The sequence below is a fragment of the Herpailurus yagouaroundi genome, unplaced genomic scaffold (genome assembly GCF_014898765.1).
Source record: "Herpailurus yagouaroundi ecotype Mexico unplaced genomic scaffold, PumYag 198, whole genome shotgun sequence".
Taxonomy (NCBI): Eukaryota; Metazoa; Chordata; class Mammalia; order Carnivora; family Felidae; genus Herpailurus; species Herpailurus yagouaroundi.
This window is the reverse complement of record NW_024412429.1, coordinates 13511654-13530577: the sequence shown is the minus strand read 5'-3', so window position 1 is coordinate 13530577 and position 18924 is coordinate 13511654. Positions and strand designations below refer to the sequence as shown.

At 39.7% G+C, this 18924-nt stretch overlaps 1 protein-coding gene across 5 annotated transcripts in view; it reads right to left on the bottom strand.

Moving 5' to 3' along the window:
• The window catches only part of IPCEF1 (interaction protein for cytohesin exchange factors 1), a 185138-nt gene that overhangs the window by 51194 nt on the left and 115020 nt on the right, over positions 1-18924 (bottom strand). For 4 of the 5 annotated variants that reach the window (XM_040448829.1, XM_040448830.1, XM_040448833.1 and 1 more), the window contains one exon: positions 16976-17032. The exons of the other annotated variant lie outside the window; for it this stretch is intronic. In XM_040448829.1, coding sequence (XP_040304763.1) covers positions 16976-17032 — 57 coding nt within the window. The remainder of the gene's footprint in view (positions 1-16975; positions 17033-18924) is intronic. 5 annotated transcript variants of the gene reach the window in all.

Sequence of the window (18924 nt, the reverse complement as noted above, 5' to 3'; positions counted from 1 at the left end):
GCACTGGACTTATCCAGATACGTATTTTATGAGAGAAAGTAATATTCTCTTGATAAGTCGTCGCAAATTGTTCCACGAGAAGTAACATGATACAGCTTAGGTATGGCCAACGTATGGCATGCACAGGACCTCGCCCACCCCTTTCCCGTCTTCCTGGAAAATGCCAGCTAACCAGTCAGAGCTCCACTCCCTGCTGAGTTAGTAGGCATCCCAGTAAGACAGTTCTCAAACTCCAGTAAGCCACAAGCACAGAAGGTAGAACGTAATTAGCATTCCAGCTTACAGGGGACAGAGGCCTGACTTTGGAGTTAGCAAATCGGGCTTCATCTCATGGAGCTACGACTCACTGGTGGTTCTAAGACTTAAAGAAGCTCAGATAAATAAAACGCTTAACAGTTACTCAACAAACATTAGTTCCTCTCCCACGTCTATAGGCTGTTCCACAGAATTAAAACCACAGAGCCATTCCTTGGAAAATCTCAGTTCGGTAATTCATTCTTAGGAGGCCTCTCTACAAAGGAAAGACGGCAGGAAAAAAAATGGCCCTTCTGAACATTGCCTCAATGTCACCTCCAAACACCAAAAATTGTATAGGACACGTAAGTATTGTTCCACCTCTCTGAGAATTTGTTAATCTCTATGAACAAACTGTAACAACAATAGGAAGCTAGACTGCTGGTCCCAGATGGATCCCACATCTTCTTCCATCTATGCTCATATCTCTGAGTACGGAAATACAGTCCACAAGATTAATCGTAAATCAATCAGTGCTTATTGGCAGAGGAGTAAAAACTTGATTTTGAAAATCCAATCCTAAATTTAAAAATCCACTAGCTATTAACTTAGCACCACGGGTCCTCCCCCTTCACTTTATCATCCTGCACCTTTCCTTTATCTGCAACCAGAGTGCAGCTCCTACTTTTCCTTCGGCAACATGAAACTGTGAAACATTTGAACCTCTGCCTATCCAACCTTCCCTCTCCTATAGGAGTTAATCTATCCAAACTCTGTTTGAAATGCTTTCATATCAGCCTCAAAACTCAATTCTAAAGGGAAATTCCTTCTTATCAAATGATGTATATATTTTTTCCATTCAGATTATCTCTTGTTTTTAATGCTTATTTATTTATTTCTGAGAGAGACAGAGTGATGAAGGGGCGGAGAGAGAGGGAGACAGAATCCCAAGCAGGCTCCGGGCTGTCCGCGCAGAGCCCAACACGGAGCTCGAACTCACAAACCATGAGATCATGACCTGAGCCAAAACCAAGTCAGAAGCTTCACTGACTGAGCTACCCAGGCACCCCTCAACTTATTGATCTCTTCATGAACTGTGTACTTACCAGATGATGGTTTCACCAATCCTATATCAAAAAGAACGCAAAGTACTTAAAAAACATAGAGTGTAGATCAACTGTTTCTACAATCCACAACGCTTCCTGTGAACTCTCATCAGCATTATATAAAAGTATAATTTTGGAAAATTGTTAGGCTCCAGCAATAAACATATATACGTGTTTATTGTGTGTGTGTATATATATATATATATATATATATATATATATACACACACACATATACATATACATATACACATACATGTCCTCCGCAGAAACATTACTCACAGTAGCCAGAAGGCAGAAACAGTCCCATCGACACAGGAAGAAACAAACTGCAGTATAGCCACAGAATGGAATACTACGCAACTGTAAAGCCCTGATACATGCCACACACAAAGCATCACACGTTATACAATTCCGTTTACATGAAATATCCAGAATCGATAAATCCAGAGACAAAACACAGATGAGTGGTTGCCAGGGGCTGGGGAAAGTGGGGAATAGAGAGAAACTGCTTAATGGGTACGGGTTTTCCTTTCAGTGGGTTGAAAACGTTCGCAACTAGACAGAGGTGGGGGTTGCGCAATATCTCCAATGCACCTAATGCCACTGAATGCCTCATTTTAAAATGGATCCTCTTATGTGAACTTCACCTCAATTTAAAAACCATAACCTACATTAGGCGGAAGTAGTTCCATGCCGATTTCTATAATGGCTTTAGAAAGAAAACCACCTGCGTTCTCCATTTGTTTCTATTTCCTCCCCTCATTCACTTCTACACCCACTGTTCCCCAGAAGCTAGAGTTGCATGAACCCCCGGTGACTTTCATGCCGATACGTCCCATCAAACTTTCGTGGTCCTCCCTCAACTGAACTCTAGTAATTGATCCTAAAGCTCACAGTTTCCCTCTAGAAATGCCTCATTTCTCGCTCTTCTGACAACATATTCCTGCTGCTTCCCTTCTCCTCCAACTCTCTGTGCTCGCTTTCCTGAGGTCCTCTTCTCCTGCCTGTGTCCTAAATGGCAGCGTTCCCCAGACTTGTGACCACAAACCTAATCCCTTCTCGTTCCAGTACCCTCTGTGGGGGGACCACAGATACCACCATGACTGCACGCACCCCCATGGTACACACACATTCAAAATCTATACCTCAAGGGGCGCCTGGCTGGCTCAGTCGGCAGAGCATGCGACTGTTAATCTCAGGGTCATGAGTTCAAGCCCCACACTGGGGGTGGAACCTACTTAAAATAAAATTTCAAACAATTCCAAATCAAAATCTATACGTCGAACTGGGATTTAATCCTGAGCTCCACTCCCAGAGATCCAAACTGCCTAGCATAACTGTCCACACACAGGCTCCCGATTATAGACTGAACATTTGTATCCGCCAACCCCAAATTCTAATTTTGAAGCCCTAAGCCCCAGTGTAACGGTATTTGGAGGTGGGGCCTTTGGGTTTTAAATGAAGTCTTGAGGATAAGTACCCCCATCATGAGATTAAGCCCTTATAAAAAGTAAGGCAAACAAAGCAGGCATCTACAACCCAGAAAGAAGGCCCTCACCAGACACAGAGCCTATCAGCACCTTGATCTTAGACTTCCCAGCCTCAGAACCATGGGGAGTGAATGACTGCTGTTTAAGCCACCCGCTGAAGGCATCGTGTCATAGCCATACAAACTAAGACACTCCCAAGAGTGACAAATCCAACACCAAACTTATCACTTTATGCCACAAAACACCTGGCCCTCTTTCTCCTGTGTTCTCTACCTCACTGGATGATGCCACTTTCCATCCTGATGTCAAAAAGGGAAAGGGGGGACACCCCGTTGATCCCCTTCTCAGCCTGCGTGCAAGTGATCACCGAGACGTACCACCTCACCGCTGCCTCTGTCCCAGCTCTTCTGTGCCTGCATCACCTCGCTCCTTCCTCCGTTCACCACCAACTCTCACCTCGCCTACCGCGAAGTCTCGCAAGCCACCCTCCCTCCCTCCGCTTCTATCCTTTCCCCTCATTCGGTGTCCAAGTCACAGTCACAGCAAGTCTTGACTTGCTGTCACTTCTCTCATTAAAGTACGTCCTGCACAGCTCCCAGTGGCTCTTGGACAAAGTCCGAGTGCCTCAGCAAGAGTAGGAGAGACCGTCATGATCAAGGCCTGCTTAATGACACAATTTCATCTCCTCCAATGTCCCTGGCCCCTGACTCCACCAAAATAAACAAACAATTCAAACAAAGAAGAACCATACTTCCATTTGATCTGAATTAGAATTGGCCTCCAATTTATGGCATTGTTATTCTCTAGGCAATTTATTTTCGGCACAAATAGCCCATCTTAGATAATAATACAAAGTCAATCAACGAAAACCGAAATATGTGTGTGTGTGTGTGTGTGTGTGTATAGTAATACTATAATATATATTGTAATAAATACTGTAATATGTGTGTGTGTGTGTATATATATATATATATATATATATATATATATATATATATAGTAAATTTTCAATTAGGTGGATTTTTTTTCCTGCACAACTGAAATGGCTTAGTCCTTCAGCTAAGAACCGAAATGAATTTGAGTAAAAGATACCTTTGTGTTTCCTCAGTAAGTCCTTCATTAGCAAAAGCAGCTTTCCATTGTACTGAAGACACTCAAGCTGTATTCAAAAATCACAGATAACTGTGTCAGAAACTGCCTTTGCTTATTTGACTTGCAAAAATGCCTTAAAAATGACAATCACTTTGGGAAAATCCTAAAGGAATGACAGTTTTCTCCTCTTCCTCCTCCTTCTTCTCCTCCTACCCCTTCACATCCCTTGTTCCTTGTTACATTAACCAAAATAACTGTCTCGAACGTACCCTTCCTCCTCAGTAATGCCTAACTTTCCAAAAAGTTACTTGACAGTTCTGCATTGGTACCTGCAATTTTCCCTCTGTGTCTGAACAAAATAAAATCTTCTCTTGCCAGAGCCATCAAATCATCCTCTGGCCATTGTGCAACCTTGCCTCACCAACTGTATCTTAAATTCTGGAGTGAGACCAGGCTTTTCAATTTCTGGTCTGCTGTTCAACAATCTCAAAGGCTTTCTTCCTCACATGTGAGTCCATCCACGTTCCCAGCAACTCTGATCTTGTTCATCCCAGTGGGATCTCATCTGTAGGTGCTGTATAAGGCAGCATTACACACAGTTTTATGAAATCTGTTCATGTTACGCATTCATTTATCCAACAAATATTTAAGTGCCTTCTTTGGGTGAGGAACTGTGGCAGAGATTTAGGATATATCCGTGGATGAAACAGGCAGAGATCTCTACCCTTGAGGGGAAAAGAGACAGTAGTTCAACAAATAAACACATAACCCATTGCAGGCAATAACTGCCGTGGAAAAAAGAAGAGTTGACCAGAGCAAAGGGGTTCTGGCTGTAAGCAGGACAGGCTACCCTTCTGCTCTAAGACTTACAATCCCTTCCAAGCTCACTCCCCTGGATACAGCACCACAAATCAATTCAGCTGTGACCTTCTCCAAAACCTTTCCCTGTTCCTCTAAGCCTGGAATTGGTACTCTCCTCTTTGTGCCAGGGGTAGGCTTTACTTCCAGACTTCTCTTACTGTAGTTAGTTATCCGGTTATATCTCTGTTTCTCCAGTAGACTATGAGCATCTCGAAGGAAATAATCTTGTCATTTATTGTCATATCATTGATACTCAGGACAACATTGGCATTCAATACATGTGAAAGAAAGAAAGAAAGAAAGAAAGAAAGAAAGAAAGAAAGAAAGAAAGAAAGAAAGAAAGAAAGAAAAAGAAAGAAAGGATCACTCTCTTTTTCCTCTGGCAATAAAAAAAGTGCTAAAATGAGATGCAGAAGACACTTTGGAAAACTGTTCAGCAATTTCTAGAAAACACAAACATACAATTACCATAGTACCCAGCAATTCCATTCCCAGGTATCTACACAAGAGAATTGAAAGCTTATGCCCACGCAAAGATTTGCATGCAAACATTTATAGCTGCATTATTCCCACAAGCCAAAAACTGGAAACAATTTAAATATCTACCAACTGGTAAATAGTGTGGTATATTCATACAATGGAATATTGTTTAGTGAACTATCAACATGCGCTGAAACATGGATGAAACTTGAAAACATTGTGCTGAGTGAAAGCCAGATAGAAGAAGTCACATATTACTGTATGATTCCTCTATATTAAATGTACAGAAAAGGTAACCTATGGAGACAGCAAGGAAAATAGCGGGGTTGCCTGGAGTTGGGGGTGGAAATGAAGATTAACTGTAAGTGGGCATGAAGGATTTGATGGATACCATGAAAACTGTTTAAAACTGATCCTTATAATGGCTTCATCCCTCAGCGCACTTACCAAAAATTACTGGATTGTAAATTTTAATAGGGTGAATGTTATGATTTGTAGAATATATTCCAATAGAACTTTAAAATATATTTTAAATATATAAGATCCAGGGGCATCTGGGTGGGTCAGTCAGTTAAGCATCCAACTGTGGCTCAGGTCATGGTCTCACCGTTCATGGGTTCCAGCCCCGTATTGGGCTCTGTGCTAACAGAGCCTGGAGCCTGTTTTGGATTCTGTGTCTCCCTCTCCCTCTGCCCCTCCCCTGCTTGCACTCTGTCTCTTTTTCTCTCTCTCAAAAATAAACATTAAAAGAAAATTAAAGTGTGTGTATATATATATATATATATACACATACATATATATACATATATACATATAAATGTACATATACACATATACATGTACATATACATACATATACATATATATGTATATGTATGTGTATATACGATTCAAAGAAAGGTTGGGAAAAGATAAAACCATAATAAAACCTCTTTGGTTATCAGTAAGACTTGAAAGAATGTAAAATATGAGGTCTCAGATGCTCCCACTGGTGACTCAATAGGACTTGTTCAAATTTGAGACACAATTGGTTTAGTATTTCCTGCATTCTGTGGTTTAAACTAAACTGTGGCTTCCATTTTGGACTACAGGAATTTTAGAGACAAAGATAGTTTATATAGAATTTGCCACACTTCAGACATATTTTTGAAAGTTAATTAAAATACGACATCAAGTTTTAATATTTAAATGCAAACATCAGTGTCCATTCCCAGCGATAATGTTTGGCTTTTCATTCTACCAATACGTTGCAAAATACACAAAATTATTTTATAAGTATCTACATATATCTGAAAGGTACAAAGGTAGACCTAGAAAAATAAGACTGATATATATATATATATATATGTATATATATATATATATATATATATATATATATATATTCCAGAGACTAAGTAGGCTAAAGAAGACAAAACCAGAAACAAAGGATATGTGTGATATAGGAAATTGTTACATATTTCATAGTTAAAAATAAAAGGTATAATTATCTCTCTATTCTCAGTGGAATCATAGTTCTCTGATTCTAAGAAACCTGATTTTTTTATACTTCAAATAATGCTGAAATCAAGAGGCATTTTAGAATCGTTATATATTTGTAGTGCTGCATTTTCCCCCAAAACCTGATATTAAATATATGGTAGGTCTTAAAATGAATAGAATTTTAAATTTGAGGGGAAAATAGTTTAAAAAACAAAATATATATTTCTTTGTAAGACACCTTTCTGCGTACATGTGAATATGGATTTAACATTCTTGCAATTACATGAAATAAACATAGTGAGGGGGTTGCCTGGGTGGCTCAGTCAGTTAAGCATTCAACTCTTGATTTCGGCTCAGGTCATGATCTCAGGGTTGTTAGATTGAGCCCCATCTCAGGGTTTAAGATTAAGATTCATGTTTAAGATTCTCTCTCTCCCTTTCCCTCTGCCCCTCCCTGCTTCCCACCCCCCCAATAAACAAGCAAACATAAGTGAGATTACCCAATGAATACCAGAATCAGGAGAAGCTGCAAAAACTCCATTTTCTCCAGATAAACTTGTGGTTTGCTCAGTTCTGCCGTGAAACCCCCAACATGCTGGAAACAGGCAGGGTCTAAGCTCTAAGCAGAGCCATCCTTTCTCATATGATCTTAAACACTTGTTACTAAGTCCTCACAGATCACACGGACTTGTGACCCCTACAGAAATCTGAATTATATTCTCTGAAATACAAACTTATATGGAAGAAAAGAAAAGAGAATGTACAATCAATGGGGAAAACTCTAGTTTTACAGAGAACAATCATTCTCATACATGGTGCAGAATGGAACCCAATGGAAGGAAACTGGGCAGTAACTAGCAAAAATGCATTTACCCTTTGACCCAGAAATCCAACTTCTAGGACCTGTCCTAAATATAAATACGTGTAATAACATGTGCATTGCAACATGATTTGCCATAGCAAAAGAACCCAAATGTGTAGCATCAGCAGACCATTGAATAAACTATGGCATCCACATGCAGCGAGTAACTATAAAACACGGCATATATACATATAGAGCAACCTCCCAGGCACAGTAAGAGAAAAATAAGATACAGGACAGTAGATATAATATGCAAATTATATGTACAAAAAGAGATCGGATATGCCTCTGCACACATACTTGGTTGTATTTGTAAAGGAGACCATGGGGGAAATGCAAACGTAAAAGAAAGGAGAAAAGAGGGTAGAGAAATAGGAACGGGAACAAGATTTATCTGTTTGTAATTTGTTTTACAATCTTGACTTTGGAATGAAGTCAATGATTTACATTTTCCAAAAACTAAAAAAAAAAAAAAAAAAAAAAAAAAAAGAAGCAATCCATAAAATTAAAAACAAATAGAAGCAAATGAACATAACTGGTTACGACATGGCGATGTCGCCCCCACACAAGTCATAACTACTCCCAGAGACCTTACAGCACAGAATTTTGACTGTACGTCGTTGGTGGAATACAGGCTGAGGACTTTTAGGAGCAACATCGTTATTTTTTTAGACAGTTTTAGTAGTTTTTTACGGCTTTCCTCCCCACAGAAAAGAATTGCAAGCAACCTAAAGGCTCCCTCGTTGTCTGCCTGCCTGTGCTACAGGCCAGGACGCTGCTTTGTTCTGATAAGCAACTCATCTCCCTCTTCCTTTCAGAAAAGGAAATGCGTGTACATTCTGCAAATATACCTGGACCTGCGGGCAGACAGCTGAGCTTATTAGCACTGGGCCGTGACAAGCCCTGCAAGGAAGCAAGAAAAAATGATGTTTGCCTTTGTTTTGTCTTCCTCTCTCCTAGATATCAGAAGCAGGCCTGACAGTGATAAGACCTGAAATCCGTTAAGAAACATGATAAACTTGAGAAACATCTAACAATAGCTAACGCTTACTGAGTGCTAAGCACGGGTCATTGAGGTTCTACCATCTTAGCCTTCAGGGGAAATTAATCGTATCTCAGCCCCAGAATTCATGAAACTGATCCATTTTTTAACCTTGACACCAAACTAGATTGGCATCATAAAACAGGAAAGTCATGGAGTTCTTTCACATTAAAGAAACAGAACTCACACCGGAACCCAGAAATCGGTTAAATAATTCTAAGACCAAATGGTCTCATCCAGGCACTAACATAGAAGAGTATCTACAGTCATTGGACAGCACAGAAGAACAACCCTACATTAGGAATCAGTATATTTCAATGCAGGGGCACCCAGGTGGCTCAGCAGTGAAGTGTCTGACATCATCTCACGGTTCATGAGTTCAAGCCCCACATCGGACTCTGTGCTGACAGCTCAGAGCCCGGAGCCTGCTTCAGATTCTGTGTCTCCCTCTCTCTCTCTCTCTCTCTCTCAAAAACAAGTAAACATTAAAAAAGATTTTTTTTTAAAGAGTATTTCAATGCAAGCCCCTTACTGTGTGATCTTAATCAAAGCACTCAGGTCAGTGTCCACACAGTGAAAAAGCAGATATAACCAGCATCTTGAGACAAACTAGACTTAACATGGATGCATGTTGTACTGTAAAATTGTTAAAGTTATAAAAAATTTAGGATTTTATTGACATCAGTTACAAGGAACCAATCATAAGAATGGGGAAAAGGAATAGAAAGAAAAGAGAAAGAATGAAGAAAAAGATGAAGTAAAAGAAAAAAAGATGAAGAAAAGAAAAAATTGAAGTAGAATAAGTTTTTATTCTGTCCATTGTCAGTGGAGCCCTCTGAATAGCTGTTTCTATGTTTTAGCTCTCTTGTCGTCTTTGCACAAGATTAATCGCTGTAAAAAATATTTTAAGTTCTCTGGACAACAATTATAATGCTGGCAAGCTCACTATATCCTTCACACGTTACCTAGCACATGTTTTTGTTCAAATAGTGCTGCATTTGAGATTATCTAACGTTATGAGTAGAATGAGATTTTGATCCAAAGAGACTCTCCTTACAAATGCCTAGGAATAGATATGCCACATAGAAAGTATTAAGCAAAAGCTTTTATTTTTTTTAACTTTTTTTTTTTAATGTTTATTTACTTTTGAGACAGAGAGAGACAGAGCATGAACGGGGGAGGGTCAGAGAGAGAGAGAGGCAGACACAGAATCTGAAACAGGCTCCAGGCTCTGAGCAGTCAGCACAGAGCCGGATGCGGGGCTCGAACTCACGGACCGCGAGATCATGACCTGAGCCGAAGTCGGACGCTTCACCGACTGAGCCACCCAGGCGCCCCTAAGCAAAAGCTTTTAACTAATAAAGAGCAAAGCACAATTTCCTACAGAATCCACACGTTCCTGGCATTAATTACAAAAATGGACTGAAGGTGCTGCTGGTGATAATAATCACGATGGTTCTGAGGGTTCTGAGGCTCCAACACGGGAGAGAAAAAGACACCTGAAGGAAGCAGACCACTTGTAGTGATGCTGCCCCTAAACCCGCCACCCACCCCCCATCCTTACCACCAGGCCAGACCAGCCAGACTTCCACTAACAGCACCTGCACGTCTTTGTGGGTGAGCTTCTCAACCTGCCAGATTCCACTTCACCTGTGCGGAGGTGCTCAGCACTCACTGGCCCCACGATGAGCCCTCAAGCCATGACTGACGGGACTTGATATTTAAATACCCCAGCTCCCTGCCCCTTGGGAGGGAAACCCTGGGGTACATGTTTTGCAAAGGCTCTCAGGGTTCCCTAGCACAGTTGGGCCTCAGCTCCCCACAGTCATAATTTGCCTGTGAAGGAGAATTTCTTTAGCTAATTTTCTACCCATTCTCACTTCCCCATTCCCTTTCCAAGTATTTCTGGTTTCACTTCCTAAATACACTACTTGTACCCAAATCCTCTTCTCAGGGTCTGTTTCTGGAATACCCCAACCAAGATGCCATTTCTCTCACAGAAATGTATCTCCTCATGGTTCCTACCCATGAATAGCACAACTCCTCACACCATAATCTTCTTCATTATTTCCTACTAAGTATCACCCAAGGCCGTGACTACCTCACTATCACATCAGGTCAAATTTAAGCAGTGACCAAGAAGTGACTGGCATCCTATTCTATGATTTGTAAATCAGCTCTACTCATTAGTCATTTTTGATATTCTTTCATTCTCTATGGAATCATATTTTATATGAAATTAAGTTACTAGCAAACTTTCTGGTAGTCTGACATAAGGTAGTCCTTGCTTTCTGGAACATCATTTCCGGAAACAATTAAGATGGAAACCTCGCAGTGCAAAAGAGTCTTATGTCACTGTTCTCTGTAATATAAACTCCTGAGTACACAAGGCCCTTGGTGATCTGCTTCTGTCCAATATCATCTCCCAACTATTGTTTTAGAAACTTTAAAACCCTAGAGATAATTTTCACCTACACGGGGTTGGTAAGAAAGAAAGGAAAAGAAAAGAAAAGAAAAGAAAAGAAAAGAAAAGAAAAAGAGAGAGAGAAAGAAACAGAGAGAGAGAAAGAAACAGAGAGAAAGAAAGAAAAAAGAGAAAGAAAAAAGAAAGAAAGAAAAAGAAAGAAGGAAAGAAAGACACGTGGGAGGGAGGGAGGGAAGGGGAAGAGAGAGTGAGAAAGCTGGAGGGAGGGAGGAAGGAAAATAAAGCACTAAATAGGAAGGAAAGGTTTCAAATAAATAGGAATAAACTTGATGAAATCTCACTATTACAGAATAAATTGCATATCTTGCTATCTAATAAACTTTATCGACCATCCATTGTTAGAGCAGGAGTGGGGGAAGGGTAAAGAATACCATTTAGGAAAATTAAAAATCTGATGTATTCTCTTTCAATATTAGAAATTTAGGAGAAATAAAAAATAAAGTTATTCCTTTTAGAATCCCAGTATAATACATAATCTTGTCTTCACACAATGTATATGAAATCGCCCAATAGTTCATGAGACTTCAAATATCTTCAAATAGTTTTCATGAGTTTCATGAGTGCCATTAAGGTATGACTCAACCTCAACAAAAATGGGAAAATACATTTCTCCAAAGACGATGCACAAATGGCCAAAAACACACGAAAGGATGCTCAGGGTTAACAATCGTTAGAGAAATGCAAACCCAAACCCCAATGAGATAATACCTCACCACATGAGAATGGCCACTATCAAAAAACTACAAATAAAAAAACTAACAGAAAATAACAAGTGTTAGTGAGGATGTGGAAAAATTAGAACCCTTGTACCCTTTTTGGGGTGAATATAAAATGGTGCAGCCTCTATGGCAAACATAATGGCAGTTCCTCAAAAACTTAAAAATAGAATTACCACATGACCCAGCAATGCCACTCCTGGGCCCGTGACAAAAACGAAAACAAAAACAAAAGAAAAAAACAGTCGGAAGCAGGGTTTCAAACAGATATTGCACACTAATGTTCATCGCAGCATTAGTCACAATGGGCAAAAGGTGGGCACGACCCAAAGTGTCCATCAACAGATAGGAATGTATAAAAAAAAAAATGTGGTCTGCACATACAAGGAATGTTATTCATCCTTAGAAAGAAGGAAAATCTGACCCACAATACCACACGGATGGACCTTGAAGAACGCTGAGTGAAATAAACCAGACCCAAAAGGGCAAACACTGTGTGATTCCACTCACGCGAGGTACTTGGAATAGCCAAGTTCACACAGAGAAGATAGAATGGTGACTGTCAGGGATGCAGGAGGGAAGAAATGGGGAGTTAGCTGTTTAATGAGTACAGAGTTTTGGTTTCATAAGACAAAGAGAGTTCCGGAGACTGCTGTACAATAATGTGAATATACTTCTTGCCACTGACCTAGATCCTCAAAAGCGGTTAATGGGAAATTTCACGTTACATGTATTTCATTACAAGTCTTCAAAAATAAAAAATAATTTTTTTAATTTTTTTTTGTTTTGTGTTTTAAAGAAAGAATGGGTGAGTGGGGGAGGGGCAGAGAGAGAGAGAGAGGGAGAGAGAATCTTAAGCAGGCTCCAAGGTCAGCGTGGAGCCAGCCCCAGGTGGGACTCAGATCTCATGACCGTGAGATCATGACCTGAGCCAAAATCAGGAGCTGGATGCTTAACCGACTGAGCCACCCAGGTGCCCCAAAAATAAAAAAATAAATTTAAAACATTTTTCAAGATACTACTGCAATGCTCATTATTAAAGGATAAAAATTAAGGATGAAAATGCATTTACGACAGCAATTTTTTTAAGACTGAAAGTTCGAAAATCGTGGCTAACGTGCTGTTAACGAGCATCATCTCTTTCACAGGTAAGAGCCATCCATGTATGCATCTGCTACAGAGATAAGGAAGAAGGCCCAGAGAGGGCAGGCAGTTTGCCTAAAGCATTAAGTAGCCGCAGCGGCAGGGGAGAAACTGCCCTCCTGATTCTGAACACAGGGATCATCTTCGACCCTACCACGTTATTTCCTGATGTCTTTCTCGAAGACATTGTTTCAAACATAGTCTCCTGAATTCTGGCTCCTTTAAAAAATATTCAGTGTTTTTGGTGGTGGTGGTGGTGGTGTTTTTCATTCCCACTGCACAGTTTCCTTTTGAAATGTTCTTGAAACGTGCTCTATGGGAGGCCAAACACAGCAGCACAATGACAAATGAGTTCATCGGTTAGCTTTTCTGTAGAAGCAGGTGGGCCCTTGGCCCTTAAAAAAGCTTGCTCCAGAGGGATGATGAATCAGCAAATAATGACTTCGCAGGAAAATCCTCAGCTCTAACCAAAAGTTCAGTTCATCCCATGGGCCACGTGGCATTCTACTGCTTGGGAAATGTGCACAGAAGCCTCACCACAAAATCACGGGTTCCCTGAATTCTTCCAGGTCAGGAACTACGGAGCTGAAGACTCCTCCAGGGCTTTCTGGTGCACTTCCCTGTTTCATAGCTTAAAATCAACCTTTACACAGGGTTATTAGGTGCATGTTTCAGAATCTCTAGCACAGGATAGGCCATTCCTGCCAAAAGAAACCACTTCTGGTGTCTAAAAACCCTTAGCGCAATTCTTCTGCACAGTATCACGTGAGCACATTTCACCTTACGCATACGTAAAATTGTGTTTCTTTGTGTATTACCTTGATTTTTTTATGTTGTTTTCAGGTACATTTGATCTTCTCAAAGTTGCTCTGAACTATGTAAAGATATTGTTCTTGGTCAGATGACGCTTGTAAGAAAATGGATGCATAGAGACTTACATCCCTGAGCCAGGGATACTCAATTTGTAAGGAACTACAAGACTAGAATGCAGGTGCTGTTTCTCCTTTATACCATGTGGGTGAAATCCACCTTCCTGCCTGCTTGCTTAAAAGGATTTGTAAGTTGGGGCGCCTGGGCAGCTCAGTCAGTTGAGTGTCCGACTCTTCATTTCTGCTCAGGTCATGATCTCACGGTCATGAGATCCGGACCCACATGGGTCTCCACACTGAGCATGGAGCCTGCTTAAGATTCTCTCTCTCCATCTGCCCCTCTTCCCCACTTGTACTCTCCCTGTCTCTCTCTCTAAAATAAAAAGAATGTGTAAGTTATATACACATACATACACATACACAGATCAATATATTTATACACACATAGTAATATGTACACACACACTAATAGTTATACAAACGTACATATATTCATACACGTAAGTTAAGTATGCATCACTTTATTTTTAAGTTAGTGTATGGGTGCTTATGTATTCTATCACCTGTTAGCAATTTTAAGAAATTTTAGAATAAAAGGAATTTCTGATTTTAAAGTCTATAGATTGATAATTAAACTATGGTATAACCATGTGGTATAAATAACTATGTTATTACACATACATATGTATAACTATATGTACTACACACATAGCTATTAGAAATGATATATATGTGTTGATGTGAAAATATATTGATAATATATTGGTTAGTGAGAAAATCAAGTTACAAAAAAATACATAGTTTTTTATTTTTGGTAAACGTAGAAGAAAATGAAAATATACACACCAAAATGTTTACAGTGATCACATCAAGCTGGTAAGACTGTGATTCATTTAAATAAATGATCATAATTCATTGACTTCTTTCTGTTTGCCACATCTTATTTTTTTTATTTCGCTTAATTTTATTTTCTAATTTTTGTAAATGAACACATCATTATTTTATACTATTTTCAAGCACTTTCAAAATTAAATTTCCAACAAGCAAGAAAATAGATTCTACCAAAAAAAGATAAAGTAAAACAGAAAGAAGGTGTGGAAACACCAGCAAAAGCACAGTGCCCTGCTCACCATGGCCCTGAATGCACATGCCAGTCACTGCTGTGAGCTAAGAGGACTGTCCTCTCCTACAGCCCAACCTACGTCATTAACTCTGACATCCTCTTCCAAATCAGCAGTGACGGAGCATTTCACTGCCTCCTGAGGACAAGATAAAAGAAACAAAGGATTTCATAGTCTTGGTGTTTCACAATTGATTATGTAAAGTTTGGAAAGATTTTAAAGAAAAATAGGATTGGCAATATAAGCCACTGTTGTCACCTTACATGAATTCAGCAACAAGAAATTATTGAAAACAGCCTGACCCAACTATAAACTGAGCTGATCATAAAGCTTTGGTGGTGAACCATTATTTTGGAAATTCATTCTGGGACCTCGCAAGGAAAACAAATGTTAGGGCACAGTGGTAGAGAGCATCAGAGAAAATAAATAAATTAGGCTGAATGTTCCCTTTAAATTTTTTTTAATGTTTATTTTATTTGGGGGGCAGGGAGGGGAAGAGAGAGAGGGAGTCACAGAATCCAAAGCAGGCTCCAGGCTCTGAGCTGTCAGCACAGAGCCCAATGCGGGGCTTGAACCCACAAACCGAGAGAGAAATCATGACCTGAGCCGAGTCGGGTGCTTAACCAACTGAGCCACCCAGGTGCCCCACAAACGTCCCCTTTAATTCCACTTACATGAAATTATAATAAGGGAAGTAACAGAATTCAAAAAGTCCTCAAGTATTCTTACATTCACATTTCAAGTGGTACCTGAATAGTCCTTTTCACCCCTTTCATCCATCAGTCGTCACCCTGAGTTCAGCTGCTCACTTAAAGCTGCTAACACATCCCATTTTGCCCTGTGTAGATCTATCAGTATTGCATCTTCTGTTTTCCCCTTTCTGGTACAAACTCTAGGAACATATGTTGGCAAAGGGTTCCTCAATTTTACATAATTAGTCTGAATTTTCTTCTGTGAAGAAACATTTTTAAATATTGGAATTTTGTTTGGGATATGCTCAGAAGTTGGCTGTTGACTAAAAACAATGAATATGAAGTTTACATAAATTAGAGCCCATTATTCCAAAGCATCTCATTTTGGTAGAACTCTGGGAACATGTAGGTGCTCAATTATGCTTTGACTAATTGAATTATATAACTAATTGATAATTATGCAATATAATAAGTAATTCACTCAGAAAACACTGGTGCCTACTCTGTGCCTACAAGCTCTAGGCTCTAGGGACACAGTTTAAACCAGAGAGGTAAAGAATATACCCTCAGGTGCTTACACTGTAGTGGGTAAAAGAAGAAAAAAAATCATATAAAAAGTTCTGATTGAAGGATTCATAAATTCCTCACAAACTTTTTCCAATCTATGGTAAACTCACGCAGACATTTTTCCAAATTCTGTGCTAAGAGGTGATTACTAATAAAAGGGTCAGAAGACTTAAACATCTCTTCCCAAGGGAAAATGAACTAATTCTTTACTTTTCTTATGCTGAAACACATTTTATATTTACTGAAATTTTCAAGGACGTTGTCCCACAAAAAGAGAAATTCTGGCTTTCAAGTATCATTTTCTGAAAAAGTAAATTTTGCCTAATCTAAAACCTGCTTAGATCTTTGCTGTAGATTCTCATGAAATTGATTCCCAGAAAAAAACCCTTCCTCTGAAATTCGCACACGCAAGGAAAGACCAAAAACATATGATACAGACATAGTTACTTGAACTCACAGACACGTGGAACCATTTAGCCAGGGAGTGAAAAAACGGGGTCACATTCAGGCAGGCAGATTGGAGTCTCAAAGAACTGAAAAGTCTGCATAATATATATTAAGCCAGATATTAACCTCAAACCTCATCAGTTCTCATGAAATAAAGAGTTGCTGGATTCACCTTTTCTATGTGAGGCCGAGGGGCCCTGAGGCTCCCCTGAATTGTTGATGCAATAGATCAAATGAATTGTTGATGCAATAGATCAAATGAAATCAATCAACAGTTACTTACCTGCTGAACAATGCAGGTTTCTAGTAATTTTCTACAAAGATGACAGAATGTACAAAACTAAAAGAAACCAAAACAGTAAAAGAGAGTGGGTCTAAAGGACATTCACATTTTTAGCCACACTCTTCCTCCCTCAGTTTACACATTATTTTCTCAGTCTCCCAGGCTCCAAAACTTGGAATCATTCTTATTTTAGGCTCAAATGTTTTGTGTCTTATATTCGAGCACTCAACATAGTTTGCCATTTCTTACTGTTAAATGTGCCCCCCGCTTTCATTATGTCCACTCCAATCCAGGAGTCCATGTCTCATGCCTGCATTTTGTTATATCTACTCCTGAAAAGTAGCTTCTGAAAACTCCTTTCTGCTCCAATATATTCATTTATTACTGCTAGGTTAATACTTTCACTTGCTAATGAACCTGCAGTGGCTCCCCATTGCCTACTGGATCAAGTCCACATTCCTGCACCACGCATTTGATGCCCCCATTTACTGTCCCTGGCTACCTCTAAATGTGGACACCAAGCAGCCCAGGGAAAAGTGCCTGGCTTTGGTATTGGTAGATCTTATTTTTAATCTCAGCTCTGCCACTTACTCCTTATTGACTCTAAGCAAGTTACTTAAATTCCCTAAGCTTCAGTAAACTTCCCTGAAATATGGGAATAATAAAATCTATCTTGCTAGGTTATGGGAATTCAATATAATACCTAACAGTGGATTGGTACAGTTCATTTATATTTTCATTCCTTTGTTCACATATTCCCTTGGACTGGAATGCCCATCCCCCTACTCTCCTTGGGGGTAGGGGCCGGGGGAGGGGAAACTGTCTTCCAAGATGGATCTTAAGAGAATCTTCTCCCTGAAGATATTCTACAGTCACTGAAATGCACAGAAATAATGTTCTCTGATTGGTGAAAACTATGTTTACCTAGTAAAGGAAATCTTTGACCAGGAAAATCACACAGCTTTGGAAAAAAAAAAAAAAAACACCTTCTTAGATAGGAAAAAAAGAGAGAGGGGGAAGAAAGAGAGGAAAAAAAGAGAGATTTCAAAAATAATCACTGGGGCAGAAGTCCTTCACATTTGGCCCAAAATATTTTCCTTCTTCCCAGAATTTACAGAATTGATCTGTACTGTCAATCTCAGAGCCGCTTTTTTTCACAAATCTTTCTTTATGTCACTTACATAGCTCTCTCTCCTCTGCCCATCTAGAAGCCATTAATAGAAAGAAGAAATGCAGTCCCTTATTTTTTTAATCCTGTACTGACATTTACAACTGTTGGCCCAAACTATTAAGACCTCACTAATACTGGTAGGAGGATATGCATGTGGGTGGGGAGGAGGATGAATAGGTTGGGGGGACGATGAGCTTTTCATGCGGGGTTCACTTAAAAAGAAAGTATTTTCAATCTCTCCTCTATAAGTAACATTAAACTGTGCTTTGTAATTAAAGCCTAAATTGTTTAGGCAATGGCTCCAAGTTGATTATCACCATAATGCATATGTTCCCTTGATGGGTTTTGATAGTCCACATACACTCCTAGATAATATAAGAAAATACATCAGCGAGATGATTAAATGCTCTCTGAACAGAAACATTTAAGAATTTCAAATGAGTTATATAATACACTTTACTTTATAATAGGTCTTGGGTATAAATAAAATCCACCACATATTTCTCAAGGAACTAAGCAAGATTTTAATTAAGAATTCTTGGGGTGCCTGGGTGGCTCAGTTGGTTAGGCGTCAGACTTCAGCTCAGGTCATGATCTCACAGCTCGTGGGTTCTAGCCCCTTGTCGGGCTCTGTGCTGACAGCTCAGAACCTGGAGCCTGTTTTGGATTCTGTCTCTCCCTCTCTCTCCGCCCCTCCACCAACTGCGCTCTGTCTCTCAAAAATGAATAAACGTTAGGGGCGCCTGGGTGGCGCAGTCGGTTAAGCGTCCGACTTCAG